A 19,593-nucleotide genomic window follows, 5' to 3' on the forward strand; every position below is an offset into this window, starting at 1 on the left:
TAATTTAAAACGACAATTGTATTTATTCTGGCTCGAGTTTCAATATTTTAATTCACTTATTTTATATAATTACTTATTATCATAATTTATTATTTTTTTTTTTATAACAATTTACATCAAAAGATAACATATATTTTTTTAAAAGTAATATTCAATTGTTTTTTTTTTTTTTAAATACAAGTATGTCAGCTTAAATTTAAATTTACGTTACTTAACTCGAACGGCCTTAATTAATTATTTTATTACTTTATTATTTATTATTATTTATTATTATTATTATTATTATTATTATTTGTTATTATTTATACTCTCGGATAAAAATGATTCGTCGTCTATCTACGTCATAAATAGTTAATGTTTTAACATACAATAAATATATATAATAACTGGAAGCCCTAGACTACTAGGTTTTACATGGACGATGTTAATCGTATATCGATGATGTCCGTTGATGAATAAAGCTACCTATTGAGCTTGGACAATAGTATTGCACTGGCTACCAGACAGAGTATCCTCATCCATCGGTCCTCGAGTGTCCTGGACAATGTAGTTTCACATCCATTCTCTGTCAAACAGACCAAGAAACTGTTTTACAAGAGACAAAAGCTTTGAGAAACTAAATTGTTTTCAGTTATTTCGCTTTTATTTTATTAAGCCAACACAGGACTTGGGATTTGCTACTCGATTGTCCATAAGATTGGATTTGTTGTGAAGAATTAAAAAAAAAAATAATAATAATAATAATAAAAATAAAAATAAAAATAATGAGCAGCCTGCAGTCACTAAGTGGCTGCTCGGGTACAGTAATAATTATTTAGAAAACTTGAGACTTTGAACGATTGCATAAAAAAAATCCGAAACTATGGAAAAGCATCGACATAAGTAAGATCTTTTCATTGTTACTATAGAGACATGCAATAGAGAAAATTTTCCTTGTTCTCTCTCAATAATGAGGATGATAGCTATGTAGATATATTCAGTGAAATTTTTACAGTATGGGACAGAATAATTAAAATACTAATTTATTAAAGAAAACAAATACGACCTTCTTTTTCCCGCGCAATTTAAATGTATTTTCAGTGATATAGTAAATAGTATATTACACACCAAGGGAGAAAATTAGGACATTTCAACCCGCGAGTGGAATTGATGTGAGTGGAATTACTACGTAATTTATAATTAAGCAGAAACTATAAATACTATTTATTATTCACATTAATTTTTATAAAACTTAATCGCAAAGTCAGAACTGTCATTTACGTAAATAAAATTACTATTAAATTAATGACAAGTATCAGAGTTTAAATTGCGAATGTCTTCAGTCAGCGGGCAGAGACAATATTTGTTTCTTTCCAAGGGACGAAACACTAGTATATTACACACCTACACTGTGAAAAATTCCCATTAAATTTTACTATGGGCGCATTGTAACACCGGACCATAAGAAAACTGTTACAAAATTTACAAGTGTCCCATAGTAATCGGTATGCGCAGACGACACAATTAGGACATATGCGCATACGTTTACTATGGGACACTTGTAAATTTTGTACCAGTTTTCTTATGGTCCTGGGTTACAATGCACCCATAGTAAAATTTAATGGGAATTTTTCACAGTGTAGGGAGAAAAGTTGGACATTCCAACTCGCGTGTATAATTGCCCGGTGGCAAACACTCGGATTGGGACATCCGACCTTCTTCCATGGTGTTAATACTATTTTTCACCAAATTTGCACTTGAAAGTTTAAATTTTTGCCTCTGTTTCTGTGAAAAATGGCACGCGCTAATTTTTATAATTTTTCTTTGCATAAATTTAAACTTTCGACGCAGATGAAAACTTATTTATCTCGATAATTGGCAATAAAAAACACACCGAGACCTTTAAATAACTCTATCATTGAAATATGGAAGAAACAAAATTGTCCTTATTCTCTAAACAATATAGATAATAATAATTAATTGGAGTTAAAAAAAATTGATAATGATCCCTATGTTGTCCCAGATTCTCATTTTTGTTAATGATAATTGATAAAGTAACTCGTGAAAAAAATAGTGAAATAAAAGCTATTAAGAGAAATTAGAAAAATTTTTTTAACCAAAAATAGAGAGATCAAAATGAAGTAATTACTTCTTTTCATAAAAATTATTTCGTGCAAAATAACAGGCCACTGTTGTCTTACTACTTTATTTATTTTTTTATTTTTTAAAAGCTTTTTTCGAGTAAAGCTTCTTTTGGTTGTTGAGTAAAAGACTCACTTGAGCGAAGAAAAATCGCATTAGCGTTGAGGTGAAATTTTTTTTAACTTTTTTTCTCTTCTCTACTTTTGTTTTAAAGACAGAGGTAATGTAGATGTAAATTATGTTGAGTGTGTAAGTGAATTTCAGAATTAAAGTAACTGTACTCCGTAATTTACAATTCATAGTTTTAAAAAGAATTATTAATATTTTTTAAATGACAAAGAAAATTATTACTGAGAAAAATTTTAATTATCTTGTTACTTATTTCAATTAGTTATTAGTTTTATTAAACTTTTATGACGGCTCCGTTTCTGCAGTAAAAAATTTAAAAAAAATATGCTGCAATAAATTTGCTTAGAAAGTTTATTACCCGATAAAAAGATTAATCACCAACAGCTTCCATTACTCTCTGATACTCGTTGTCGTTTATTATTTTTTTTTTTTTTGTTGTATTCTCGATTGATAAAAATTCGTAAATTTAACGTCTCTCGTCATTCAACTACATCCGCATTCACATATGTATACATATATATTTATTTTATCTTTCTGGATTAGTAAAATTTACTATCAAGGATTTTTCATGACGTGATTCATTTGTATTGTTACTACTTCGTCAATTCGTCTGTCAGATTGAAATATTCTAGTACTAATCCTCGTTACAACGGTTTAAAAAAAAATTTTAAAAAACAAAAAAAAAAATATTAATGGAAATCAATTTTTTGGCTCTGCTCCATGTGACAATTGTTAGAGCGCATAGTTTCTATGATAGATCTATTTATATTTTTTTATTATATTTTAATAAAAAAAAAATATATATATATATATATATATATATATATTAGAGTGTGTCGGTTTAAGGCAATTTTTTTTTTCAACGCACTAACAGCTTCTATAGTTACAGGAAGGTAAAATTAGAGCCTTTAATATTAATATTACCAAGTGTCTGTAATTTTGTAAAGAATTGAATGCTCTACCAAAAAGTCTCTTATCATTTTTTGATAAATTTATATGTTCAAAAGTTATTGAAGCTTGAAATCAAATTTTTAGTAAATTTCGAGATCTTTTCACTTTTCCAGCGTAACTATCAGACTTATCACAAAATGTTATAATATATTTTTTGTAGACAATTTCATCCTCTACAAATTATCTCTGATAAAATTTTTTCAAATTTCGTATCACTTCCTAGTTATTGTCATTTTTATATCAAGCTCTTGAAATCGATCAGAACACTATTTTTTGAATTGCCTCTAATTTTTACAGGCATCTAACTTTACCTTCAACTATACAAGCTGTTAGTGCGTTAAAAAAAAATTTGACGTAAAATATCACACTCTAATATATATAATACAAGGTTGGAATTTATATTTAAAAATTATAAATAAAACGCATTGTAAATTTATAAAAACAAAAATTTATTTGTTTTCACTAATTGTACTGTCTTGAGTAAGAGGGCAAGACAAATTGTCAAGTTTGAAAAATAAAAGCCTGATTTCCATTACTGGAGTGTCTAGTATAAAATAACAACTTTGGAAGCAATGCCATCGTTTCAATTTTACTCTTCGATTTGTATCTTATGAGCGCTTTACTACGATGTCGACGTCACTCTCAAGTATTTGGAATCGTGCCAACAAGGACATGACAAGCGCGACAGATCCTTGGCGTCGCCATAACAATTAAATCCAATTTTATTTTTATTTTACTCTTTACTTTTTTTTTATAAAATTTAATTAAGGAAATAATAAAAAATGGTAATTTCATTTACCAAATATTATGTTTTATTCTTTCGGTTTAAAATTCAATTAAATAATAAAATATATATATATATATAATTTATAAGTGTATACACTTATATAAATAATTATTATTTTATTTATTTAAGCTTTTGCGTGAAATAATTAATAATTTGCGTGAATTCGCCTGGGTTTTGACAACTGGCTTACTTAATCATGATTTAAGACGACCAAGTCTAAACTAAGTTTTATTTTTGACCCAGGTTTCAACTCATCATAACTTTTTTAATTTCTTCAAAAATATGAATGTAAATTTTTTTTTTTTTGATCCGAGAATTTCTCATTTTGCTAAAAAATTTTTTTTACATCAATTTAATATTTTAACTTTTAAAAAATTAATAATGTCCTTATTGGCCCATTTTGCCCTACTCTCTCTAACATAATTTAAATATGATAAAAAATTATAATTTATTTCGGGCATTAAATATTTATAGAATAAAATTATTGATATACTGGAAATCGTAACTAAAAAAAAATATATCAAAAATTACAAGTTGTAATTAATTAATGAATAAAATAAAACACACAATCGCGTCTAATTCAAATGGATAAAATTAATTCAGAGGGTTAAAATAATGGCTGAAAGGTTATGGAGTTGAATGTTGGATGGTAGGGACTTTCGAGTAAATTACAAATAAGAGAGCTACAGTTACTAACTATACTACAACTCTCTTTTTCTCTCTCTCTCTCTCTCTCTCTCTCTTTCCTTCTATCACTTTCTTGGTCTTTGTCTACTTCACTAGATACGCAAAACTCAGAGTAATGCTGTATTTGCCATTACAGAAGTTTATGCATGTAATGAAAACCTCATATATGAGGAACAGAGTTTTGTCAAAAGTGAGGAAAACTATAGTTGATACTCTGTTGGAACGGACGAATGTATGAGTTATGTACAGCGCATACACATCAGATTAAATTTAAAATTATTTATACACAACTAGACATCAACTATTTGAATTAATTTGATAAATAAATAGTTGTAATATTATTTATTCCGTTTAAATGTTAAAAGACATAGAGACTGACTGATTGACTGACAGACCACAAATCAAGATGCTGGTGTTGATGTATAAGAGAATTATAACCGGAGTTAATGCAGAAATAGATTGATATGCACGTGCATTATCTCGTGAAATTTCATCAGTATTAGCCAGTGGAATCCGGCGTGTTCTTGGTATGCAACCGCTTTGAACCAATGGAATATGGCGGCGTAGGAGCATAAAGGGGGTGGTGAAAGCTGGGAGCGAATATTCCATTAGTAAGATACTGAAGACGACCACTGCGCTATGGCTTTCACCCTCAGATTCTTGGTCAAGAGTCGATATATCGACCCACCAGTCAAACAAGAACCAATAGTAAATCAATAATGATAATTTATAAAATAAATGAAGTTTTATAAAGTGGGTTAATTCACTCGATAAGGCTTAAAATAGAAAGTCGAATAATTAAATGAGTTCAGTTATATCTATAATCGGTTATATATATTTATATATAAATAGAAAATAATCTTGAAAATTATTTGTGTCTGAAACTTTTTTAATCAAGACATTTTTTTTTTTAATTAAATGATGACATGAATGTTGGGTGAGAAAATTAACACAGATTTTTTTGAGATCTAAAGGAGATGGAAATAAAAATTTTGGGTAAGGTTTAGATTGATGAATAATTGTAAGATTTGACTGTAAAAAATTTTCAAAGTGAACGCGAATTAATTTCGAAGCAAATGACTGTTTATTTATTTAATTCCCTTGGAGTGAAATTTACTCCTAAGGGAAGTTTATTTTAATATTACAACTCTGGAACAGAGTGAAATAAAATTTAGACCACTCCGAAATCACTCTGCTGAAAAGACAAACTCCCTATTAATTCCGAATGCGGAGTGTTGGAGTAAATTTGAATTTGAATAAAATTCGTAATCACTCCGAATTAACGCCCGATTTTTGACGATGTCGTGAAACATATTGTGGAAAATTGAACTTTTGAATTTTCAATGAAAAGAAGGATTGATTAAAAGGAATTCTGCTAAATGAGCGGAAAGCGCTAACATACTGTCCTTTATTTTCTGTAAGCTTCAAATGAACTTTGTACAAGAGTAAAATTATTTTGAATTCTGTCTGAACAACTTCAAGCTTTATGCGTTTTTTTAATCCTGATACGTCATTATAATAGTTGAGTAACTTATGAAAGGGTTTAATAACAAGCGAGTACTATTTATTGAAAGATAAAACTACGAAATTCATTAAAAACTGTGCCGTTGACTCATAAGATGATTAAAAGTATTTAAAAACAGTTTATTTTTTTAGTAAGTAAATAAATTTTTTAGTAAATTAAATCAGATTTTTTAAAAATTTCAATTATGAATTTTTTTGTACTAAAACTGAAATTTAAATTAAAGAAAGTTCATAAAAATTTAAGCGGTTGAAAAAACATTTTTTCATAGTATTTAAAAATATAATTCGGTAGAAAATAAAACCCACTGTTGCGTAATATAAAAAATAAGGTATGACATTAATACAAGTTTTGTGTCAGAGGGTAAAAGCACATCATTTATTTAATTTTTTATTCGCGAGCCTTGGGGGGACATGAAAAAATAATAAAACTTAAAAACCGTGGGCTAGTAGACTAATCTGTTACTGCAGAGCTTAAAATTTTTTATTCTCAAATTATTTTTATGACCCTTGAAGTTCAAGAAACCCTTGGATATTTAAAAATTAATAGCGGACATTAAGCTCGAAATATTACAAGACTTGAAGGTTAAGAAACCCGACGTTGAATTTAAGGTTCAACAAATAATCGGATGAAAGGAAAGTCAGGAAAAAATAATAAATAAAGAGTATTAAAGTTTTTCAATACGGCTGTAAAAACATCTGAAGACAAAGAATGTAAGAAAAATATTCTTAAATAACTCGGAGAGACTTAATATACTTTAACACTTGTTTTCACTTGTACACCTCTTGTAAAAACCCTAGCGAACAAGTGTTGTGTTGGAGGGAAGCTGAAAAATAGGGGATTTTTTTTATAAGGCATCAATAATGTGAGTGAGCAAGAAATTTCACAACAACAAGAGACTTGTAAATTCAAGCATGTGCACATTTGATAAAAAACTGTTTCAATGATCAGAGGGTGCTTGAGTTATATATAGATACTCGTACATATAAATGTATGGAGCATGTGTATAAATAAAAGCAACACATCACCTGGAATAAAGCAAATGGTAAATAAAGTCGAAAAGCAAATGCACAAATACTAACTTTGTACTTTTAAATTCAAGATCTTTTTTATTTACTACAAAATTGATTTATCATGTGTTCTCAATATTTTTACTGACTTTGCTTACCAAAATTATATACGTGTAGATGTATGTGCTTTGTATTCTGTATTTTATCTTAAAAAAATAAATAAGAGGTTATTTTTTTATGATGCATCTTCAACAATATACTGTATGTACCCTTATTAAAAGAAGTAATATAAAGCAATTTGTAATGTTAAATGCCCATAAGAAGGGTGATTTGAAAGTATTCAAAGTATTCAAAAGTATTAAGAAGTATTTAAAATTTTGTTCTAATCATTTTAAATCGCTTCTTTTAGTAAGGGTATGGTATTGAAGATTTTTATACGTTGTAAAATTGTATGCATAGATGATTCGACCATTGTGAGAATAGTAAAATTGCCGATAGTTGTCGCGGACGTCGCAATGTTAGTATGGCCGTCAGGCCCATACGCCTTGCCGACAGTGCTGCCAGAACGTGCGATATTTTTACCCCCTCCTGCCATTACACTCAATGCTATTTCATCTCAGGAGGGGGTAAAAATATCGCACGTTCTGGCAACACTGCTTGCCGTGTTTACAAGGCTTTTGGCAGATGAACCTAGACTAACGACATCTATAAAGTTTCGATGGTAATACGATAGTACACATTGATTGACGCCAAAAATTATGGCGGGAAAAACTAGTAGCATTGTGCCCTCGGCATTTTAGTATGGGTCTCAGGGCCATGCTGTTTCGCCGTGCTTGTTATTTATACGTGTGATCAATACAATAGTTTTAGTACTATAGTAAATAACCCCATACTTCTGGGACTTGTTACACTGTCTTGGAATATTTTACGAACTAATTTAGTATCTGTATTAACACCATACCAGCATGGTGTTGAACGTCATTCATTTTTTACTGTACAAGTCAAATGTACTGTTTTTGGTCACTTTTTGGCAAGAATTACATAAAATAATTAACGATCAATTCCTACTTTTCTATCGTGAGTCCGTTTCGCCTTTCCAACATTACCTACTCGTACAAAATATAAATATTACTCTGAAAAATAAAAATGTGAGTAATAATCGATAACATGATACGAATGTCAAAGAAGACTATCTTGCAGACTTTTAGACTGCGAAGCAGAGTTTTTAAAATATATATACAAACAGAATATATGATCAAAAAATGAAATGGACATGGGTCTAGCCGGTCTGAATAAATGATTTAAATGGAATCGGACACTGGTGAATTTTAATGGCAAATTTTCTTTTGAGGTTTTGGTGAATTTCTCTCTTACCCTCTACCCTAACGTAATCTACATGGTTACTTTGGGGTAGAGGAAACTTTGAAGACTAATGTTTCAAACAGGTGCAGCTGATAGCGGCTGAAAATGATTGGAAGATCAAAATTGTTAAATTTAGCCATTATAATATATAACTATTAGTTACACTATTGAATGTCAGGTTATTTTTGTAAAATAAATTTAAGTTGGTATTTCTGGAAGTAATTCTCGTTTACTTTGAGTGGCCTAAATGTTACGAGTCATAAAGTAAACAGTTCTGGGATTGAAACGGAACAATTCTAGTATAGAGCACTTGGTGTTTGATCCTGGACTAGAAATAAAAGTAAATGTATTGACCATATAGATATATATGAATATGTGTATTTTATATATATATATATATATATATTGTAGACTTTTTCAACATCGCTGAGTCCAGTGCTTATTTCGGAAATGGAAAGGACAATTTAGCTGAATGGACAGTAAGGGGATAGAAAAACTGTCAGCGTTGTCTTTTTCTCATATCCTTGTATTTCTTAGTCTAGTTAAGTATATATATAGATATATAGGGGTGTACAAGTTGCAGTTATTTCCTGCAGAATATCACGAAATCGAAATTAAATATTTGAGGAGTTTTTATCCAAGAAGATGAGCTTGGCGCCTTACCCAAAGATTCATCTCAGATGAATAAAATTCAATGTTATTATAGTAAAGATACTGAAAATATAAAAAAAAAATAAAATTTAAGTATATCTGTTTCTCGTGTACGAGAAAGTACCGAGGATAGAGTACATTTAGATAAAAAGAATCAAATGAAAACGACCTATACTTAAGACAATAAAAGTCCTTCCATTTTCGTGTATAACGAAATCACGCGGTTCGACCAGACACTTTCAATGGAAATAGTCCAAGAATAAAAAATGAAAAAAAAAAAAAAACTATAATAATAATTTTCATAAGTTTTTTGCAGCAGTAAGTGGAAATGAAAATATGGAAAAATGAAATTGGATGTTAGATAAATGGATTAAAAAATTATTAAGATTTTAAATAACTTTTATGATCATTTTTGATGATATTGAAAATTAATTTATTTTATTTTAATGAGTTGCAGTTTATAAGAAATTGGCGTTCTAAGGGTTGGTATTAATAAAAAAAATATGAGTGAATGAAAAAAGCAACGGTATGAATGATCAAAGAAAAATTTTTACATTAGATTTTAATAAAAATTCTTCAGTTTGTTATCACGATCGATAATTAATTTTCTCGATTTAATAATAGTTAGATATTGCTTTTGAAGATGAGCTTTAGTTTTATTAAAATTTAATTTAAAGAAAATAAACTTTGATTATTTTTTTTACGTCCTGAGTTGATTTTAATGAAAAGGCCAAAAATACAAAAAAAAAAATTTTTCACGGCAAGAAAATTGTGGAAAAGTTCCAATTTAAATATGAATTAGTTAATTCTGAGTATAAATGTAGCAGACATAAGAAAATTTCAAATTACATGTAAAAAAAAATTTAACACTTAGATAAAATAAAAAAAATGCATGTACTGATTTTTGAAATTTCTAAAAGTCCATTTTTAAATTTTTTTGTTAAGAAAATTAATATTCTATTATTTTTAAATTTTCAAAATTGTCAGATGCCCGCCAACTTTACTGTCATTAAGTAATTTTCTTCTAAAAATTAAATTAATCAAAAAATTTTTAAAATTAATTTTGAATTTGAAAATTTTTTTATTTTAAATTTAAGGGGGCTCCGATTTGGACTTTTTTACATTATTATTAAAATACGAAATTAAATTTTCCATCTATCGAAATGAAAACATCAAACTATTGAATTTTCCTCTTCAACAAAAGCTCTAAGACTGGAATATATAGATTTTGGTTTTATGAAGACTCAAAAGTAAACCGAGCCTGCAAGCAATGTAAAATGCGGATCATGAATCACTATATATATATATATATATATATATATATATATATATATATATATATATATATATATATATATATATATATATATATATATATATATATGGCTAAAAAAAAAAGATATGAAACCCAAGAGTAGTGCGATTGAAAAACTCTAGTTTTACTCTGGTGAAAAACCGTATAAAGTTTTCCGCGCCACGAGAGTTTGTTCCATGAACCCTCTGAATTGCATCGTGAACTTACTCAAGTAAATCAGGTGAATAAAACAGGTATAAAAAAAAAACGAAGTAGAAAAAATGGGAAAAGTTTCAAGGAACTCGGGAATAAGACCAAAGTATTTGGGCTGATAAAGAAAAATTAATAAAAATAAATATAATAGTAAATCATAAAACAAAATTATATGGTCTCTTCTCTTATCTACTTACTACCCCTATGAGGAGATGCATCACCAGTGATAGGAGCAAGTAACGGCGCGTCCTCAGCGACTTCATATTCTGCAGTCGCTGTATAAATTCCATTGATGCTTGCAAAACACCGCAATCTCAGTCTACTGTCATGAAAGAGTCCACTGGATGCTTTGAGCTCGAGCCCAGACCAGGTCATCAGCATCTTGTCCTTTGGGATTTTCCGACTACGGATTTTGAATTCCATCGTGGCGTTATTCAGCTGAAAAACAAAGGACACAGAAATCCAGGTTAGTTGCGTTGGATAACAAATATCAAAAAAAAAAAAAAAAAAAAAAAAAAAAGATATCAAGACGTTTCATTGTGCGATTGTTCAACGTGTTCATTTGAATCCTTGGTGGATTGAAAAAACAAAAATGAAAAATAAAAACCCTTGCACAAAGAGAAGAAACAAAAGCAAAATGTGCGGATGGAAATGGCTGCGAAAAAAAAAACGGGAAAGCTGTGAAGCGCACACACATTTGTAAGTATATAGACAAGAGAAGAAAAAAAGAAACAAGCAGAGCGTGAGGTTGTTTCTACGCTATCGGTTACTGTTTCCGCTTAAATTTACTCAACACTCGGGTGATATTCTCCTCATCCTTTCGTGTATTCTTCCACTCGCTTTTGATTCCCGCTGTCAACACTTTTGTCTGCGTACGAAGATAACTCGCCGGGGAACGGGAATTATTCTACCCCTTTCTTTCTTCAGTTGCGTATTTTTTTTTTTTATTTTCCTAGGCAGAATCTTTTTGCTAAAATATCGCGGTGCAGATGGCTGCATTACGACATTTCACGAGTCGGACAAGTCGAACGCGAGCGAGCTTTTACTCGGTTCTTTTATTACTATTCTTTCATTTTTGTTTTTCTCGAGATAAATGAAGGCAAGAGTGTGCAGGAAGTGACAAAAGAATTCACCCCTTTGTTCGTCAACTCTGACTTCTGTAGAAAAATTTACTCCCAAGTGTGAATAGTATCTTTGTTGTTTCTTGTTTTATTTTATTTTTTTTTTTTTTTACCGACGTTTTTTATTTTTTGTTTTTCGTTTCCATTTAAAAGGTTTCTATGGCTACGGTAAAAAAATAATCCCGCGAAAAGGATAAAATAAAATTTGTCAACTAAAGTGGAAAGGAATTGCCGAATTCGTGGAAATAATATTGAAAGTTTATTTTATTGGACTGCACGTCGAATTGCTTGGAGTTTGGCACGACATCAACCTCATATTCGGTTTACTTTTTTTTTTCTTTTATTTTACGTTTTATTATATTTTTTAAAAATTCCTCTTTGCAAAAAACATGATAAGATAAATATATATAAAATTTTATTTTTTAAATGTTTTTTAAACATAATTGAGTATTGTTTTGAATATTTTTTGTTAAACTTTTCCAAAAATCGAGTTTCAGTTAAAAAATGTTGATGGCTTTTGATTTATGATAAAAACCAGTAAAATTTTTTTTCTTCTTTTGCATTCAATAATTGTGTAAAACGTATGATATTTCTTTATGTAGATTTCTCACAAAAAAATTTAATTTGATCAATTTTATTTAATATGCAGAAATTTTTTTTTTTGCCTTTTTTAGGGGATACCCCGTTTGGCCCCCCTTCCCCTATATTTATAAACACAGTAATATATTATCAATCTACTTAACGAATTTATCCGAGCGAATATCATTTTTTTCTTATATATGCTTCTTCTCATTTTAAAATGAGTGAAGAAAATATACAAGAGGGATGATTCGGAACAGACAGATACAAGAGATAAAATGATTTTAAATGGGATTTATCGCGCCGATAAAATTCTTATTGATCATATCGAGTAATGTAATCTGCCACGAACTGAATGCTTTACTATTTTATTTATTTTTTTTTTTTTGCTGTTATGTCTACTTAGTACATGGCATATGTAGATGCGGATAGCGGAGATACTTGTAGAGGAGACGAACAATAGAATCTCTGGAGCCTCTTATCTGTGATATATAAACATGAATAGGAGATAGAATGAGTGAGTGAGTGAGGAAAAATATGAACAAAGAGGTTTGCCATCCAAAGAGTGAGTCGTAAAATCTGTTTTCTTCCGCGGATCCTCTCTAAATCTCGATTTTTTTTTTTTAGTCTTCCTTATGCTTGACTAAAGTAAAATATATATAATATAAATGTATAAGACTTTTATCTTCAATGGAAATATTTTTTTATATATTATGTTATTTTAAATTTTAAAAAGAACCCTTGGATAGATCAATGTGATTTATGAACAAGAGTAAGATCATTGAGATGAAAACCATAAAATATAAATTTATTTTTGCAGAAAAAATTTTTTTTTTGGGACTTAAGTGATTTTTGTGGAGGGATTGAATTAAATGAATGTTTGGTTTAAATTTAAGTTTATTTTCTTGGATTAAGATTTTTTTTTTTTATTATTATTATTGAGATAAGTGGCGTAAAATAATGTCAACAGTAAGTGAAAGCTTTTAAATGTAGAAGAGAGGATTGGATGAATAGTAAATGAACTGAGTGAGGATGGATTAAACTGTGGAAAGCAACGTTCTACAATAATGCGGAGTAATCGACAGGCGTTTCAGTCTTTGGTTGCTTTAAGTATTGCCACAGATTACCTGTTCATCTATATTTAACAAGGAAAATATAGATGTATACAGATTTCATTGTTTTCAAAATATTAAATGATGCTCAGATTCATTGTTTTATCTGATGGCTTTATGATAAGTACAGATTTATTTTTAAATTAAAAAAATAATTAAAATACTGATGAATTTATTAATTTTTCAAAAATATTTTTTGAGGAGTAGGGTAAAATGGGGATAGCAAAAAAAAATGTGAATTTTTTTTTTGGGTTAAAATGGGATGTTAAAAAATGAAAAGATAAATTTTTTAAAATATTTGGCGGGAAATTTTAAAGTATTGACGTAAGTAGGATAATAAATTGTAATTAAACTAAGAGGTACATTTGTAAAGATAATTTTTTTTATTTTTAATATTTAAAAATATGAGTAAGGTAACAGTATCGAGCTTCAATTAATGACTGAATACTTAAGTATCGTTAAAAATTTTAAAAAAGTTGACTTTAATTTATGAAAAATTTATAACTATTTATTTTTACATGGATTAAATTAAAAAATTAAAAAATTTTTAAGGGTGTTTAGTTACCTGGTAATAAAATGGAGCTCAGTAGTATTCGTTACTGTTACCCTAATTTTGAAACTTAAATTTTTTTAAACATTTATATTGCAAAATAAAAATTAGAATTTTATATCAGGGATTAAGAATTTTATTTTTTTTAATTTTTTAAGATTTTTAATGGATTAATTAAAGAGCATAAACTTTTTAAGCCCACTTTAATTAAGAGCAGAAAATTTTAAAATCGATAGAAACTTATCCGAATTAATTTTTAATCTTCTATTGATTTATTTTTAATTACTTATCTGGTTAGTAATTATTCATCAAAATTTTTTCTACACTTTACTTCAAAATTTTTTATTTTTATGTTTTATTTAAAAATTTTTTTAAAAATTTTGGCAACTAAAAATTCAGCGATAAATTCAAATGGAAGTTTGAACAAAAAAAAAAAGTACAATCTCTTTATTATTTTTAAAAACGGATTCTGTATGACAGAATAGAAAAAAAATTAATTAATTAGTAGAAAATAAAATTTGAAAAACTTGTAGAAGTCTGTCGTAAATTTTATAAAAGAAAATACAATCTAAATAAATAAATGCAAACAGGGAAATAAATTGAGATTAATCCTTAATGAGAAATGGATTACACAATTTAGTTTTTATAATAAATTCAAATCTACATGGGAAACAAAAATAATTTTATAAGAGAATGCAATTTAAATTTTATTATTGTTAATTTATATAACCTTCAAACACTTTTATAAGTAGAGTAAAATTAAAGTATATTTTATTTTCCATAAAATAAAAAATACGAGATCTTAAACTATTTAATTAAATGTCAAATTGTCACGATTGTAAAAAGTTGAATTTAATTTAATTCGGGTGAAGGAATTTATTTTATTTGTAATTTAAATACTTGTTTTTTAGCCATGAATTGTATTATTGAAAATATATACATATATATTGATATTTATTATATGAATATAAAATATTAATGAATTATCATTTTATCATTATTCACGTGAGGTTACGGTATTTTATCAAGATATTTAATTTTAATAATTAACACCATAAATTACTAGATCTCATTTAATTCACTCTAGAGTTTCCGCAAATTAATTATGTATGAAAAACATGAAAGTGTTTCGTTCCGTTAATTTTAAATTATTTTATCGTCATTTTGACAATTTAGATTTAATAATAACAATATAGTTTCCAAAAAATTATTTTGTTTTTCAAATTAATAAATGTCATTTATTCCAAATTTCAAATGTTTTCAAAATTTTTTTTTCATCAAACGTATGAATTTTTAAAGATTCAAATTCAATTTTATAAAAAAAAAAAAAAAAAAAAACTGTCCAATTTTTGAACCGATACTTGAAATTTTCAATTTTTTCTTTTTCCAAAAAATTTTTCAAAGTTTATTAATAGTCTTTCAAAAAACTGATTTGGTTAAAATAAATTAATAACTTTTGAATTTTTTTTTTGTGTCACTAATTAATTTTTTTTTAAAAAAATTAATCAATCATTTAAACTATAAAGCTTTAATCAGAAAAAACAAATAATTTAAAAAACTAATTTGCTACTCCACTTTTCCGACAAATATCTTTCCCTTCTATAACCCAATGTCATATAATTAACCATCGCACAAATAATATAGAGCACACAAATATACTCAGTTGAAACCACATCGCAAATGACAAACAAATTTGCTGCGAATTTCCACTTAACATAAATTAAAACTCCAGGTTAATTTATCACTATAAAATATATAAAGCGTATAAAATCCCAGTATTTATATAATGTAATTAAAGTAGGTACAAAAATCTCTCACTGAATGTTAATTATGTTGAATAAAATTAATAAACATCGCACGAGATCTTGTATCCAACTACCCAGAGGGAAAAACAGTAAAATAGAAATTACGAGGTATGAAAATGATACGAATACAAATTAATGTTATAAAAATATATATTTTTAAGAATAAAAATAATATAAACTGGATTTGAATTTGTACCAAGTGTATTACAGTTAGTAAATCTCTAGATTTACTCACTGTAATACCACGATTATCATTTTTTACTCCATTTATTCTCATATATTCATTGCAATATCTATATTTATATACATCTATGGAATTATATGTTCGAATATACCTCCATTTATTTTTATTTACTAGCTAGTGATTATAAACCGTGTAGGCAGTTTAATATTAAATCGCTATTGCAATTCTCGATAAATAGAATTAGCTGATAGTTCGATCATTTCAAACAAAGCCCGTGACTATATGAGAGAATTTACACTTTATATATGTCTGTGTATATATGTATATATAGGAAAGGCGAGTAAAACGGATCACTCAAAAATTTTGGTAAAATATTTGATTTTTCTCAAAATTGTTTGTTATTTTTACTCATTTTTGAGTGATTCAGAGTTCTTTTCAAAATTTTTTTATTTTTTCATTTTTTTGAGGACTCAATGGATTGTTGGTTAGAAAAAATACATACGGTGTCTTCATCTGTCTTTTCAAATTTTATATAATTTGTTTATTTTGAGTAACTTTTTTTTTTTTGTGGTCGGTTTTGTCCGCCAGTGAAAAAAATTTTTATGGTGAGGTAAAAAGACTTGTACCAGATCAGGAAATAAGTTCTCGATCACTCCATGAATTTGTATATTTATATTTAGTAAAATTCAGTTAATATAGATAAGTGATCGGGAACTAGTTTCCTGATCGGGTACTGGGTCTTTTACCTTAATTCGAAATTTAGATTAATTACTTTAAATGGAAGTCGAAGAAAAAAAATTCATCGTATTCAGATACACAAAAATTCACTATAGTTATCTTGAGCCAAGAAAATATTTTTAAAGACGAACGTTTTCGAGAAACAAATCATGATTTTCTTGAGCTAAGAGAATTTGTCTTGATCAGAGATTTCTACTTTATCCAAGAAAATTAAGATTTTCAAAAAAATTTTCTTTTATCAAAAATTTACTTTCAGCCGAATATTTTTTTTTTTCTGTGGTCTTAGAAAAACACATTTCTTTAAATATTTAAATTTAACACATTTGTTTAATACACGGAGAAAAAATTATAGTAACTGTTCCTAATACGCTTATGAAATATCATCCCATACCTTTATGGTAATGATTACTTGGGATATGGGATATAGACCCATACTTTCTGGGAAAGTTTCCATAAGTATGGGAACAATTCCTATCATTATGGTAACAGTTCCCATATCGCATGTGAAAGAATCATGGTAATGATTACCATACTCATAGGAATAGTTCCCATAAGCAAATAGGAACCAATCCTATAACCACATTGTAACGGTTCCTATAATATTATGGTAACCATTCCCATAATATCATGGTAACTATTCCCATAATATTATGGTAACGATTATCATAATATTATAGTAACCATTACCATCATTCCATAGGAACTATTCCGATACCATATGGGAATTATACCCATAATTATAGGAATGATTACCATAATATATACGGGTGCCGTTCCTATAATCAACATTTCAAAAAAAAACCGGTTACCATGCAGTATGGGAACCATTCCCATAATATATTGTAACTGTTACCATAATTTTCTCTCCGTGTAGACACTCATACGCGAAAAATTTCTACTCCCCAAGGAAATTTTTACATACCCTAAGAAATTTTTCGCGTCATAAATTGAAAACGAACATTTTATTGCCCCAAAAAATCCTGTTTTCTGTGCACTTGACTACGTCACTCAAAAAGTATTACCACTTAAATACTTTCGCAGGTCAGCTATTAATTAATAAACAGTTAATCGAAAAATTAAACTTTCACTTCAAATTAAAAATAAATGTGCTTACATGATAAATAGACAAGCTAATTTATGACAAAATCGATAGGTCGTTAGTGTTTTCCAGGTCGCTCTCAAATATTTAACTATTTACAATTAACCTTATCTTTTTTTTACACTATTTTAAACTTAACTTTTCTCTTTACCTCCTCTTAAACCGCAAGTAAATATTACTCAAGCGACTAGTACTCTAGTAGTTCGTTCCACCAGCGTACCGGTAACTCCTACTACTTTTAACTAAAAGAGTATTCCTTAATGCTATACATTATACAGTTCACAAAGTATTTCTACTACTTACTACTGCTGTTAAACTTTGAAAAGCTTCTTAATTTATTTCAATATTTTTTTACCCTCTTGTTGTCTACTCGTAACTTCACTCATGTTTTCGTAATCTATTATTTATGTGTATACATAACCCAAATTCAAATGAAAAAAAATAAAAACTAACAGATTAATAGTTATGTGACCAAAAGGTAAATATTTAAATATTAAATATAAATAATTGCGGTAGATTTAGACCGTTATTTTACAAACCAGTGACTCTACTGATAATTACACATTTTCGATACTATATGATTGCGGTATTACTGCTTATATTTGCATCCAGTCTGACTACATTATTTGTTGAATTTACCACCAAATGTTATTACAATACCCGAGGAAAATTTATTTATTAAAATCAATGAACACGGAATATTCGGGATTCGAATAATTGACTATTGTAATTAGATTTAATTACCATTTCGATAATTATCACATAATACCGAAACTCAAAATATGTTTTACATATATATATATATTTTTAATTAACTAATATGTTTTTTTTATTGGAAAACGTTTTTTTGTATTAAATATAAGTCACTTATGAGAAGTTACTGGTGATTACAATGCACTCCATTAACTTGTAAATAAATGATCGTTAGATTCAAGGAATTAAAAGCTTAAAATTTGAAAAAAGAAAAAAAAATTAAGCTTCTTAATAGTAAGCTTTATGATTATTTTACTTATTTATAACGAATTTATCGAGGGCTGAAATCTGAAATCATAAGACGATTAAAGGCAGGAACTTTGTTCATTTAAAATTATTGTGATAATTATGATGTCAGAGTAGTAGGAATTTCATGAAGCTAAAGAAGCTGAAGCTAGCGGTCGTAATAAGTAGCGGCCAGAAATTTTTTGCGTGGCCGTTACTTATTTCGGCCGCTAGCTTCAGCTTCATTAGGAAACTACTAAAAAATAAAATATTTAATTTGTCGTGAAAGAGTGAAAATTATCAACCTGAAAATGGACCTTTTTGCGCGCAATAAAAATGAAAAAATTTATGAAATTTTACTGATTGAAGGTGACTTGAGGGGTGATTGGGGTGGCTACAATTTTCGACTAACATACTAGCGCCTGTTTGAAACATTTCAGAAATCTAGATCAAGTAGATTTTTTATTTTTCATATGGTATTTTTATTTTCGTTTCGCAGAAAACGTTTCGATTTTCAGGTACATCGAAAATTATATTTTTTTTTTATAAACTTTCAGTGTAAATGAACTTAAAACTTGATCAAACATTGAAACTTGATCAATTTACAGTCTATAAAAATATCGAATATCGATGCGTCATAAAACACCCGATACTATTTAATTTTCACTTGCAATTTAAAAAAACAAAATAATATTCTATT

General features: G+C 27.9%; 1 protein-coding gene across 1 annotated transcript in view; it reads right to left on the reverse strand.

Annotated features, from left to right (window-relative positions):
* Positions 1-251: 251 nt before the first annotated feature.
* LOC103570048 (uncharacterized) overlaps positions 252-19,593 on the reverse strand; it is a 61,475-nt gene continuing 42,133 nt past the window's right edge. The window contains exons 5-6 of the mRNA XM_008547649.2: positions 10,925-11,165; positions 252-565 (exon numbers count right to left, since the gene is read on the reverse strand). Of these exons, the coding sequence (XP_008545871.1) occupies positions 462-565; positions 10,925-11,165 (345 nt within the window). The 3' untranslated portion in view covers positions 252-461. The remainder of the gene's footprint in view (positions 566-10,924; positions 11,166-19,593) is intronic.

This window comes from Microplitis demolitor, chromosome 10 (assembly GCF_026212275.2).
Source record: "Microplitis demolitor isolate Queensland-Clemson2020A chromosome 10, iyMicDemo2.1a, whole genome shotgun sequence".
NCBI lineage: Eukaryota > Metazoa > Arthropoda > Insecta > Hymenoptera > Braconidae > Microplitis > Microplitis demolitor.